General features: G+C 33.6%; 1 protein-coding gene across 1 annotated transcript in view; it reads left to right on the top strand.

Moving 5' to 3' along the window:
• Positions 1–4,447, top strand: part of LOC104164215 (diphthine--ammonia ligase-like) — a gene marked incomplete at its 3' end in the record, with an annotated part of 48,001 nt that extends 43,554 nt beyond the window's left edge. The window contains exons 4-5 of the mRNA XM_009703477.1: positions 2,131–2,204; positions 4,329–4,447. Of these exons, the coding sequence (XP_009701779.1) occupies positions 2,131–2,204; positions 4,329–4,447 (193 nt within the window). The remainder of the gene's footprint in view (positions 1–2,130; positions 2,205–4,328) is intronic.
• Positions 4,448–13,558: the final 9,111 nt, after the last annotated feature.

The raw sequence follows: 13,558 nt of genomic DNA, 5'->3' as shown, positions 1-13,558 counted from the left end.
TCACAGCAGGAAGCCCAAGTTTATTTGCAAAAGTGAGAAGCCTCAGCCATTCCGATTCTGTGGTTCCATTACAAATACAATGTGTTGAGCAGAAAGGGATACAGACTGCTTCGTTCCTTCATGCAGAAAGAAGTGTGATGACTTGGAAAAATGGACAGTTAATATTTACTGTATTACTTGTTTGATGATATTGGTTCATGATGTCAGATCCTGTGCATGGACCAATTCATGATGATTACCTTTGAGGATATGTTGCCTGTGATTGATTGTTCGCATAAGCAGAAATACAGGTAGCATTTCTGGACGTGTTGGATGATGTCTGAACATTGTGATGGACCACATTTTGAAGGAATCGTTAGTGCTATTCTTTTTACATAAAAATACAAACAAACAATACTTAGCTGTCATGTTTTCCAAGACTGTTCTGCAACTTAACTTTATAATCTTCCTAAAAAGAACTTTGAAGAAAGTGACTTAAGTGCAACTATAGCAATACAGGTAAACTGCATATCAAAATTGCATGAAGGAAAGGAGTATGGGGAAAACATTTTAAATGTACTTGAAGATCCAAGAAGGCTTCATGAATTATTTTATCAAATTTACTTAAAGAAGACTCTGCTTACCTAACTCTGTTAACTTTTTAAGAACTGTAATTCTAGATGGGTGAGTTGAGTAAATTGAAATGTCTGTGATTTACCTAATTCTGAAAAGAACTTTGAAATATTGTGCAGAAAACATTTTCTGTGTAGAAAAGCTCAAAGAGAAGAAAACTAATATTGTCTGGATAATAGTAATAATAATTATAATACTGACAGTGAATAATGAACAAGTAACAGATAAGCTAAAATCAGATTTTATCAGTACTTTTGGATATGTGAGAAGCATCAACCTAAACCCTGTATGATTTGGTATTAAGTTTCATATTAAACGATATATCCATTAATGACAGCTAGAACTACACAAATTGAACAGTGATGTGATTTTCAAATTACTATAGCTAGGAATTTTGATAAATACAGTGACTCTTAAATCAGAAGTATAGATGGGTATGAATAACTTAGGAATTTGGTTGGGCAAATATGAGGTGAGAATTAACATGAAGAATAGTAAGATAATAGATTGAGGAAAGAATAACCCAGACAGACATAAACTAGGAAATTTTTCCCTTCAGTATAATTATGAATAAAACACTTTCTGCATAATTTTATTGATAAGAAACTGAAAATTAATTTTAAAATCAATTGGCAGGCAAAGACTGATTTGATTTTTAAATTCATATTTAGGTATATATTGAAAATTTTGTGGTAAAATCTTGCTGCAAACGTCACAGGATTGCTGTCTAACTGAGCAGGTCCAGAAGGTCAGTCACGCTATGTAGTTATGATCAACCTTGGTTAAAAAAGGAAAACAACTTTAGTTAACGTCTAGCTGGAGCAAATTTTAGAAAAAGAAAGTAAAGTCAACATGTTGATTGGGACTCGAGCAATTTAAAAATGCAGGAGCTCATGAAATATTGTAAGTATGTGCATTTTCAAATACTACATTCTCAGTGTGTTCACAAGAAAAAATAAGGTACTGTTGGCTTAGGTGATTGAAATGAAACAGAGGAAGTATGTCTTGGAAAACCCCTTTTTATAGCAGAATTTTTAAAAGTGATGTTGAGTAAGTTGCCTGCGAGTTTTCTTGTTCTGGTGTTAGGATAAAAAGAGTAATCTAACACTCTCTTGTGCTGCGTATTGTGACAAATGCTAACAGTTTAATTAATCGTCATGGTTGTATGTTGCTGATATTTATTTGTAGGTGGGATAGCTAACACCTCAGTTATAGTGAAGAACTGAAAGTAATTTTTAGAATGTCAGGAAAACTTTAGGATAAGATGTTAAATCTGGTAGTTTTCAGGTAGCGTGGTTATTTCATCTGTAGAACGGTACTTGAGTAGATTACTATGTTAGAGTAATAACCACCTAGTAGATCAGCTGTGCTGCTCTCTTCTATGCAAGATCCACGCTCCAGCCCATTCAGTGGGTAAAAGATTTTTTTTCTTGGTTGATTCTGCTAGTAGAGGTGCTGAATCTCTGTTGCTTAGGCCAGCATATACTGCTATCATTAATATTCCATGTCTTTTTTCAGGACAAAGAAGGAGTGGAGGGTGTATCTGTGGGAGCCATTCTTTCTGACTACCAGAGAGTTCGAGTTGAAGATGTGTAAGAAAATGTTAATCTTTACTAATACACACCTTCTGGAAAGTGCTTTACTTGTTTGTTTTCTAACTCAAATTCTGGAGCAGAGACAGTTGCTTTATTTCTCATGTTCTCTGATACTCAATTAATTCAATTTGTTAATATAAGCTTCCCCCCTGCCCCGGAACCGTGTGTTCATTAGTAAAAATCCAGCAGAGACTCTACTGGATTTTTGGATTACTCTTTGGGCTTTTCAGAATTTTGATATGAAAATAGTTGAGTAGGTTCAGATCTTTGATTTCAACAGAAAGCTCACTCAGTTCCAGTGACTACAGTGTTGTGGTCAGGTATCTCTATTTTTCAACAGAGTTTCAATACAGAGGAACATCATGTGACTTCTTATTAGGAATTAAATGCAAGGAAATCTCTATGTGAATATCTTCCCTTAGTTTCTTAAAATCTAAAATCCGTTACCATTAATCAGGAGCTTTCATTTGTCATTTCTACTGTGCATGCTCATTAAGTCTAGATAGATTGTGATAATTATAAGAGTCTTAATTAAAAATAGATCGAGATTTGATTTGGGTCTGGAAAAAAACTTTCACTATATCTGTCTGATGAAATGCAAAACCACCTTGTATTAAAAATTATTTATAATTTCAGGAGTTCATTAGTTATTTGTTGATGCTAAAAGCAAATATCTGGAATCCTTTGTGAACTGTAAGAATAGTGAAGTTAATGCTGTGCCAACTTGAGTCAAAACGGCAAGTTACATAGCATGAGTGTTTTCTTTACACTTTACATAGGTAAATTGCCGTCAGAAATAACTCCTTTCTTTTTCTGTTCCCTTACACTTAAAACATTTTAATGACTGCCTGATCACGTTACTAGATATTTTAGAAAAGATTGCTTTTGTTGATTGTGAGTTTCAGGTCATTTACCACAGCCAAAAGACTGACAGGACATCACAATATTACTGATTAATAGTAATCAGTAATTAAATAGTCCTGATTAATTCCAAGGTCGCTCAGTGGTAAAAAAAATTTTACATTGATCTGTACATTTATCCCTTCCAATAGAGTAGTTTCACATAAACCATCCTGCTTACTTGGATTCAGCTAGTTTGTTAGCCAAAGTTAGGCACCTAAATGAACTACTTCACATTCACAGTTGCTAAATGTTTCTGTTAATTTCACAATTTAGTGCTCTGTTAAAATATGTAAAAGTAATAACAAAACCAGTCAGATTATATGGGTGCTAACTATGGAATTACACGTCAACATTAAACATCCATTTAACTATAAAATCTTGACACTAATACTAGTGGGTCTATCTGACGTATGGGAGAAAGCATGTATGGGAGAAAGACCGTATATTAGATAAACAATGATAATTGACAAATAAATGTATTTTTTGAGTTCTCTGAGCTAGTCCCATAGTTAAGTGTTTTTAAGTTTTTCAGGAACTAGGCATTACACATTTTATCACCAACTGATGGTACTTGACAATTTGCAGAAGCATTACCTATCAATAGTGCAAATTAGTGATTCTCTAATTTAATAAACAATCAAATGCTGTGTATCAAGTACTGTCTAAATACAATATGTATGAAAACAAATAATTAAATTTACATTAACAAGTTTTTAATTTGTATCACAAGCTGTATACATTTTCTTGAATGATTCTTTTCGTTGAGTGTTGATCCAAATCACAGGTTTGTTGAGTGTAACAAATTCAGCATATTGTACTAGTGACGTGTGCCACATTTATTACAGAGCGGTAACTCTTGCCTTAGCTGTGTTCATAAAAAGTGATCACTTCCTAAGGTATTGGTTGGTTTACATCCCTAAAGGTTTAGGAATGCATTTTTGCATGGTTTTACTTATGTTCCTGTGCAAATCTGTTTACATCAGTGAGTTACATCTTACATAGATGAATTATAGTCAGAAAAAGGTTATTTCATTTTTTTAATATTAGACTTAATGTGTATGCTGAAATCTAGGAATAGTAAAGTATTGTAATTGAAATTGTAGAAAAAATTATTTAAACATACGAAATGAGAGAAATTAATTTTCTTTAATTTTACATGGATCCTGCTATATAAAAGTGTAATACTTGGCCTTATGCAATTTTTTGTTTGTTTTTAAGATGCAGAAGGCTTAATCTTCAGCCTTTAGCTTACCTTTGGCGTCGGAACCAGGAGATATTGCTTAAAGAAATGATATCATCTAACATTCAAGCCATAATCATAAAAGTGGCAGCTTTTGGTACGTATTCAGATTCTGAGCAATATTATCTATTGAAACTTCCCGTGGACAAATCCGCAACATAACAGAGAAAAACAGAAATTTGGTTCTGTATTTTAGGATATGATATGCTAATATGAAGAAAATTTTTTAAAATTGCATGGCTGAATAACAGTCATGATGTCTGAATAATTAATGTACCTGTATGCAATTCATTCTTACAGGGGATGTGGAAAAGCTGGAAAGTAATTCTTGCTAGTGTAGTCATTAAATTCCTTTTGTAATTTTTTTGTTGTTGTTTGTTTTTAATTTGCAGTAAAGATGCATGCATAATTCAGTGGTTCACAGTATTGTCATTTATAGATCATGCAGACTGGTGGCTAGACAATATTATAAAGCAACCGTGAAAGTTGTAATAGAAATGCAACAAATTAACATCAAACAAGATGTAATTATATGAGGCCAAAACATTTTGTGTAACAACAGTGTTTGAGTTGGTAAAGCATATAGCAAACAGAAATAGTTCGTCATTGCTTCAGAAAAATCGTATTTACAATGTAGTTGTTTAGTATACCAGAAAATTAACATGTCTTTTCATTGTCAAATATGTAAAATGAGGTTTGTATCATGAAGCAAATCAATATGAAAGATAACCTGTTTGTTTATTGTTTGAATGTAAATATAAGGTCAAATGAAGTTTTATAGGAAGGCTTATTGAATGATATGCTCTATAACCCTAAGAAGCATATGAGAAACATGTTAATGGTTCAGTATATTCATTTCAGGCCTTTATGCAGTTTTTTATTTAAGAATATCAAATGAAGTCTTAAGCGTAAAATGTGACTGGAGGACCTTTTCTTTTTGGGTTGACTGTAGATTTGTGGTCCATTGTACCAAAGAATGGCTAGTATAATACAAGAGCAGCAGTGTCAGTGGTGGTTAAAGATGTATGTTTAGAAAATAGTGTGGTATAATCTTGCATTAGAAGTCCGATGGCTGGTTTATCTGGGCAACCTTCACATCAAATTCCTAATGTCTGTCTTCTTTAAAGAATGCTTTATAACAAAGCAATTTCTCCTTAAATATTAACCAAGCATTGAGTTATAATCCTTTAGACTGGATGAATTCCATGACTTTTTTTTTTTTAAAATTAATTCTTTCTTTTTTTATTTATTTATCCTACTTTAGCTGGTATAGTTTCTAACTAGTTTTTACTTTATCACTATGATGGTCTCACTGTATTGTTCTCTAGGATCTGCTAGGGCTGCTAGTGGGATTAGAATGATTAGAAAATACCACATTCCCTTGTTCACTTGTAGGTAACCAGCAATGTAATTTAATAGCGTTTTCCTGAATTTTTGGAAGGCCAGTTACAAATACATAGGAGTTGAATGCTGTGTTTTCTACTAGAAAACACTTCTTTTTTAATTTGGAAAAAAAATTTGTTTTTTAAAGGAATAGTTTTCAGACCATATAAAGTACATTTTTTTTTTTTTATTTTTCTGTAAAATAGAATGCTTTCATTGCTTATACTGACGTGAAGAAAAAACAAATGTCCACAAAGAATATGTAACATGCTTTTTCACACCAGAATTATTTTTAAAATAAAATATATGATTTAAATAATAGATAAAACTGTTTCACAAATAGACATCATTGATGACCTGTCTTATGCCTGAAGTAAGATAAGCTTGTCTTTTGTATTTTACAGTCTTTAAAAAACTAAAAATGCACTAGTTAGTGCACAAAGAGTGCTTTGTGGGCTATTCATTGAAGGAGCGAATACCATAAATACTTGTAGATAGCAATTAGATAGAAAATCACTCTCAGGTTTTTTTTTTTTCTTTTTATTTTTTTGGCTACAGGTAAAAGAAAGATCTTATCAGAGTCAATTTCTCACCTGCCTCAGGCAGACATAATTAGATGTAAGCAAATTTAATGGAGCTTTTGTGCTCTGGGGCCATTCTGTAATGCTTTAATAATTGCATGTCTTATTAAAGTGGATTTAAGGTATGAAGGCTGTTTAACATATCAAGTGGCAAAGAAGATAAGATACAGTTTAGCTTTTTGCCTCTGAGATTAATAATCAAAGCTAAACTGCAATGAAAATATTTAAAATAACAGATTTAAGAGTCTGAAGGGTAATGCACTAGATGGTACATTGTACAGATGTTAATGTGAGAAGCAAATCTGTAACCTAAACCTGACATTCATCAGTGCTGGCATACTTGTACACCCACCTTGTCCTGTTTTCCATTAACTCAGTGCCAGTATTGACAAGGTAAAAGCCTGTCGTTTATGTAGAAAACACATAATTATGCAAGTAAATGAGCATTAGTTTAGTACATTTCCCTAAATCCACCATTACAAATTAATACCATAAACTTTGCCAGTGGCAAGAGTTTTCTATCTCAGAGTAGTGTGTTTTTCCAGATGGGATACCAATTGCTCTCACTTACATGCAAAAGAAGCATTATTAGCAAGCCTTCTTCACATGCCTTCTGTTGATCTGTAAGTAGATCAGCTTTCTTTCCTTTAGAGTGTATTTCAGAGGCTTTAATGATGAGAGAAAAACATTCCATGATCTAGCAGTAAACCTGAGTTATATGTAAAAAAAAGAGCTGCTTATGCATATTTATCTTCAGTGCCGTCTTCTTGCTGCTAAAGATGCCTGTGTGATGCATAATACTTCTATATTTGAAATATACCTCTTTTCAGTGGAAATCGCAGAAAGTCAGAATGAGGTTACTCAGTAATAGCTAAAATAGAAGCAGTTACTGTTTTTAACATGTGTGTGCCTGAAATTCCAGTAATATCCATTGCTCATGTGAGACAGTGTAATATAGCACTGTGTAATATAACAGAGACAGCATAATATAACAAAATAATAAGAAGTGTTTTGGATATCCTTGCTCTCTGGACACATTTTACGGATTAAAATACTAATTAACTTGCAGAGTATGCGTATAACAGATTCAACTTTCAATCTTGGTAACTGTAGGTACTGGTCTTACCTGTGCCCTGTTCTAGAGCAAATTGCTTCCACTACAGCACAAAGTGTAATACTCAGGTGGAATTGAGAGAAGGATGAACGTTACATTTGGAAGGAATCTTTGGGTTCCTTACTGTATGGTCCTCAGTACAAATTAAGCATTGAGTTTTATTTAGTTTTACTTTGCTTATGTAGTTAACTATATCTTAATCTTGTTAAGAATTAACACTAAAACTTAAGCACCACTAAACATTTTAAAATATGACAAACTTCAGTTCTTATATATAAGAGAATATAGTTGAAATTGTTTTTATGTTGTGCAGTCAAAGCAGTTTGTCCTCAGTGATTCTAGTTTTTCTTGACGCTTTAAGAGTAACATTCACCTTCAGTAAGTTTTATAAGTGCACATTGTTAACTTGAGAAAGTGAGGGAAAAGAATTGCTTCTTCAGTGTTTCAGTCAAAATGAGAATATAAGCTCAAATGTCTATCTTTTATGGGATTAATATGCATTATTTACTTTACACATTGCAGCTTCTTTGTAGTTTGGTTATAGTAAATTAGTGATTTACTATTGAATTAAATGTCTGAAAAAACATTGTAATTAGGAGATCGGATAATAGAAATACTAAGTTGAAAAAGGAAAAACTCATGGTTATGTTTCTAACTTCTAGCTGTGCTTTGGACCACAGGAGAGAAATGATACCATAACACTGTTCAACTCTTGGACAATAATAAAAGCTGAAACTTTGTATCAGGGCTGATTGGCTTGTGGTCCTCAGCCTACATTTGAAGTGGGGCTCTTATGCCATGGCTATATCCTTTATCTTGTAGGTCCAGCTGCTATAAGTGCTTCTAGACAATCTGCATGCTCAGCCATGGGTAGAGTTGAAATCACAGGGGCTGTGGAAGCCTAAATTCTGCGATGGTGTGGGCCCTGGTTGCTTACCCAGGCTCTTTCCCTCCAACAATGGAGTAATGAGTCCTTAGGGAGCCATTGCCATCTCCTGTCTGTCAACAAATCCTAAAGTTCGTTCTCTAAAATGAGCTGTCTGAAGTAAGTATATATAACTTGAGTCTCCTTGGCTGCAAGAAGATCTTGATGCTTGCCTCACAAGGTCAAGAAGATTGGTATACTCCTGCTGTACACAGAATCTTCTGGAAAGCTGATAGTTTAGGGCTGCGTGTGTTTTTGTATATGAGCTTTTAATTTAGAGAGAGAGAATGTTACTTCTCATTATAATGAAATCAGTACCTGGAACTTTTGTTTGTTATTTAAACCTAACCACCTAGGTGTCTGCATTGTTGTTTATTATTTGCATGCCACTAGTGTACAGAAGTGAAATTCTGACTGACTGAAACTGATAGCCAGACTCCCATTAATTTCCACAGAGGTAAGATTTACGTATAAAGTAGTACATTAAAAAAGAACTAGCACCACATAGTTCCTGGTTAAGCTCCTGAGGGTGTAATTTAGTGTTATAGATAAACTCATCTAATAGTGAATTGCTGCCAAAAGGCTGATGTTTCATTCCCCCTTCTAACTGACTCTTCCAAACCACAAGTCTCTACTTGCTTCTACCCCTATAAAAGCTCCAGTGATTGTGTGGCTGCAGTACTGCTTTTTTGTGTCTGCAGGCAACTTGCTGTGTAGAAGCCGTGGCCTCATGGAGGACAAAACTCTCAGTAGAAGCTTACCACTAAGTTTGGTTGACTGTAATGTCAGGTCATATCCTGAAGTAAAATCAGTGGTTCTGTGAATTTTGTGTCAGCACATCGTCTGTGCGATGGAAAGAAACAGTATTCTTTGAAAATGTGTCTCTGGTTTTTAGTACTGAGCAATTTTAGTCATTATTGGGGAAATTGAAGGAACTTGTTATATCATCATCATGGGAGAACATACTTACTTCCTCTAAATATTTTCAAAAAAATCTCAATTCACGAACATTACAGAAGGGAGGTACATTTTCTTAAGAAATCAATACAAGATCCCAGTTGTTTTCTTCCATATTGTATTGTAAGGATTTGTTTACTTACTTATTACTAAATAAACTGAACATTAGCATTATTCTTAACTAGTTCAACTTATTTAGAGGTGATTATTCCATTGCTTATTTCTTGGGCAGTTACCAGACACTGGAGCTGTAATAGAATCTATGACAGCCTTCACAGCCTTTGCTCTTGATAATGTTTGGTTTTATTAATATGATAAAGATTTTTTCTGTTTATCATAATTTGAAGTGGAACATGAAATGACCGATATTTTTCCAAGTACTGTCAAATTTTAATGATTGTCTATTCTGTTAAGGATAATGCATTCTAAAAAGTAGCCTTAAACATTAATTAGAAAAATTATCCCTGAACAATGTTAAAGTATTATCTCGTATACACATATGATAACTTTTAATTAATTTTTATTGTAATTTTTTACAGATTATAAATTTGGTAAATTTACACCTGTCACATACTTTAGGAAAGATATTCTTATTAGTCTTTTCCCCCTTCTGATCCTTGTTTCCTAGCTAACACATGTTACTGTGACTGAATTTTCAAACAAAACTTCCAAAGCTTAGTTGGTCCTTTAGAGTTTAAGTGTATTTGACACTTTTGCCTTGGGCTTGTTCCCTAATACATTTGTCTACTATGTCATTTATCTACATTGTTTGTGTTATTTATGATAAAAGAAAAGGTACCACACCTGTTTGTTCACCAGACGTTCTATGAAAAGACTTGGGAACAATTTTGAAACCACAGGAGCCATTTTGGCTCAGGCCCTTTTTTTTTTTCTGAGGGAAAAGATTCACATTGGAAAAGATCAACATGGAAAAATTGGAATTGTATGCAAGACAAGAAATCAGTCAAAATTGGCTTGGGATTTAAGAAGAGTATGATCAAAAGAGGTCAGTAAGAGAAAAGAGAACTAGGAATGGACTTGAAGAAAAGTTTTGATTCAGAGCATAGCTGAAAGATTAGAAAAATAGGAAAGTAATCTTTGCATTTGGAATGTTATCTGCCTTGGTGCTTGTATATGGATGACAGATACTTTGTTACCAGCGTAAGATGAGGTTTTGGAAAGAGCTTTTAGTACATGGATATAAAGAAATGTTAGAAATTAAAGTGTGTTACAGGAAAAGAAGGAATGAGATTTTGTAACAGTTTGTGTAAGTGCATCTAGAAGAAGGTTAGAGAGAACTATGATTCCCCCTTTGCTATCTCTTGAGCCTGTTGGTTGGAGATTGGGAAGGATGTCAGTAGCAACAATTGACAGGAGTTTGAAGGAAGAGTAGGAAAGTGAATGTGCCTGTAAACAGAAAAGTAATTGAAAGCTGACATTATTGAGTGCAGTGCTTCTTAAGGAGATGTCAGAGACAGACAAAATTGGAGAGAGATGGAAAGATTGCTTTGCAATTTGAGAGATCAGATCATCTAAAGAAAAAGAGAAATGGAAGCGGTGGGCTAAGAATGGACTATTAGGCATTTAAAGTGAAAGAGAAAAGGAAGTAAGGGTTCTAGTGAAGGAGACAGAAGAATAGTCAGAGAACTTTGAGCTGAAAAATAGCAGAAGAAAAAAAGCTTAGTAAGACATGTCAAAAGCAGAAATAATAACAGAATGAAAATCAAGAGGTAAAAGTCATGTCTTCTAGACACTACTAGAATATTGTTTGCTGCTTTTCAGTGCTTGGTAAGATTTAAGTTCTGGATGCACAGTCACTGTGCAGACTTGTATGCTGAGACAGAGTGTGAACTCAAACATCTAAAGGCACATCTGTGTAGTTAGAACTATAGATGCTTGCTTTCCAGGTCTCTCTGAGTTGAAGTTTTACGAGACTTCTTGTCCTAATCAGATCCTTTATTTCTGCTCTGACCTTCACCCTTTTGCAGGTGACCTACTGATCTCCCCTGTCAGAAGTCTCTGTGGATCCATTTGGGGACTGTGGCTTTTTAAAGCTTTATAATTTGTCTGCATGGGGATGGATTTAATGAAAGTGACACAAATTTTACAACTTGCACATTGCCCCTCTCTCTGCCGCTGAATCAAATTTCAATCTTCTTCAAAGCTTAATAGCACTAGAACTGTTCAAAGCGTGGAAATACCAGAATTCTTTAACAGGGACAAAGCAGCATATCCTTTTTGTATCCAAATTATAGTGGAATGGTTGAACTCTTTGAATGAAATAGATTAATAAGCAAATAATGCTTTGAAGTAATTCTACTCACAACATTTCAGTATACTGAAGTTAAAAACACTGAAAACAGATTTATATCAGGGAAGTCATATATCTGTGCCTGTATGAACTGAACCTGTAATAACTTTTGGTTTAAGTCTCTGAAGTCCATTGGAAGTCCTGAGAGGAAGTTGACTGAGGCAGTATTTTCAATGAGCTGAACCATTTGCTCTATAGTCTTAGATTTAATTGAAAGCAGTTTAATGCTTTTATTAAACAATTCTTCTACAATCTCTTTTTAAACTATGAACATTTTAGGGTTTTAAAAGTATCTGTGTGGAAATAGTGCCTTGTTATTTGATGAAACAATACAAAATTTGTTCAAAGACTTATTGAGGTTTCTGTTCCGGAAATGGCAGAGCGGAGTTGCTTTGAATCCTAGGTGTAACTAGAAGGCAAATAACTTTGATGTTAAAAAAAAATATCTCAAGAGATTATGAATAAAATTAACATTGCTGGTGTGAAGAATTTTAGAACCTTTTACTTCTTAGATTCTAAAATTTGATGACATCAGACTAACCTAGTTTAGAAAATATTTTATGAACTTCTGAGAAAGAAGATAAACTGTGATTCTAAATAGACTACACTGGAAACATATGCTAGAACCACTTCAGGATCAATGTCTTATAATTTTACCACTTAGCTTGAAAAGAGTTACTATATCTTCAGATTCCATCCCTGTACTATTCTCACACTGAATAAATTGCCCCACAGAAAAAAGAAAAAAAAAAAAGAATAAAGTAGCAACATAATAAAGTTGCATGAATTTTGCTCCTTTATACAATAAATTAGAAGTATATTCACTTCAAATCTTTTAGAGGTGGAATAATAGCCAGTACTTACTGCACTTCCCTTCATTTTTCTATGAGAATTTAGCAGCTTTTACAATTTTTTTTATGTTTTAGAAAAGGAAATTCAAGGAATCCATCCAATTCCCTGTTGTTATACAGCCTTTCGTGTGTGAAAGTTAGAAGAAAGTTAAGAATCAACTATGAATCTGTCAAGTTATGCTACCAGACGAAAAGTTTGCTTCCCAGCTCTTTGTCAAAATGAAAGCTAAATATGAGACCAGGAATAACTTACCTCAAGGCAATTTAAGGTATAGATTTACAGTGCAGGTGCACTCCTACATCATGCAGAGTATCTGATATTCCTCCACTCCTGCAGGGTAAACCTGCACTACTGACTAATACTTTTGTGTATGGGCTTTTCCTGTGCTATTAGAAACATACTCTTTGACTCTATATCTTAAAGAATAGTGCTTGATACTGCTTCATGAAAATCAATGATTTTGTATTTACTTGGAAAGAAAAAAAAAACAGACACCTTTAAAGTAGAGGATTTTACCTTAAAAAATAGCCCTGTTTTCTCTGTTCCAATTCTAAGATGGGTGGTTGCATCTGTCCTTTATACTCTTTTGCTTTCTCTCCATATTTCTGTACCTTAAAGGTCCTATCACCTCCTTGTTAACCCTGTTTTCTTTCTGAAAAAGAAATTGAAAAGAGAGAGAAAGAGATTAATTTTGGTTCCAGAAAACCTAAGTCTTTCATTGCCTGTTTTCTTACTTAAAGTTTTAAATAATTCTGCATTTGGTGAGCAGCTGATTAGGATCTTTCCACAAACCTTATTATGCATTATACTGCCCTCCTCATCAGAAGGTAAGTCTCAGTCCCTGGCATTCATAATGATGGCAATTACTAATCTTCTCAACAATACTTTTCAAGAAGTCAGGGGCAAAAAAGGGAACTTTAAGTTGCTATAACTTTAAAACAAGTTCCAATTTTTTCTCTAAAAGTCTATGTTAATTCTATGTATGTGAAATTTCAAGAAGATTGGTAATAAATAGTGATTTTAGAAATCTGTTTTTAACCTTATTTTAAGGAAGAAGTCAGAGATGAATAAGATGTACTTTTTGA

Source organism: Cariama cristata, unplaced genomic scaffold (assembly GCF_000690535.1).
Source record: "Cariama cristata isolate BGI_N322 unplaced genomic scaffold, ASM69053v1 scaffold15737, whole genome shotgun sequence".
NCBI classification, from domain to species: Eukaryota; Metazoa; Chordata; class Aves; order Cariamiformes; family Cariamidae; genus Cariama; species Cariama cristata.
This window is presented reverse-complemented; position numbering and strand designations above follow the sequence as displayed.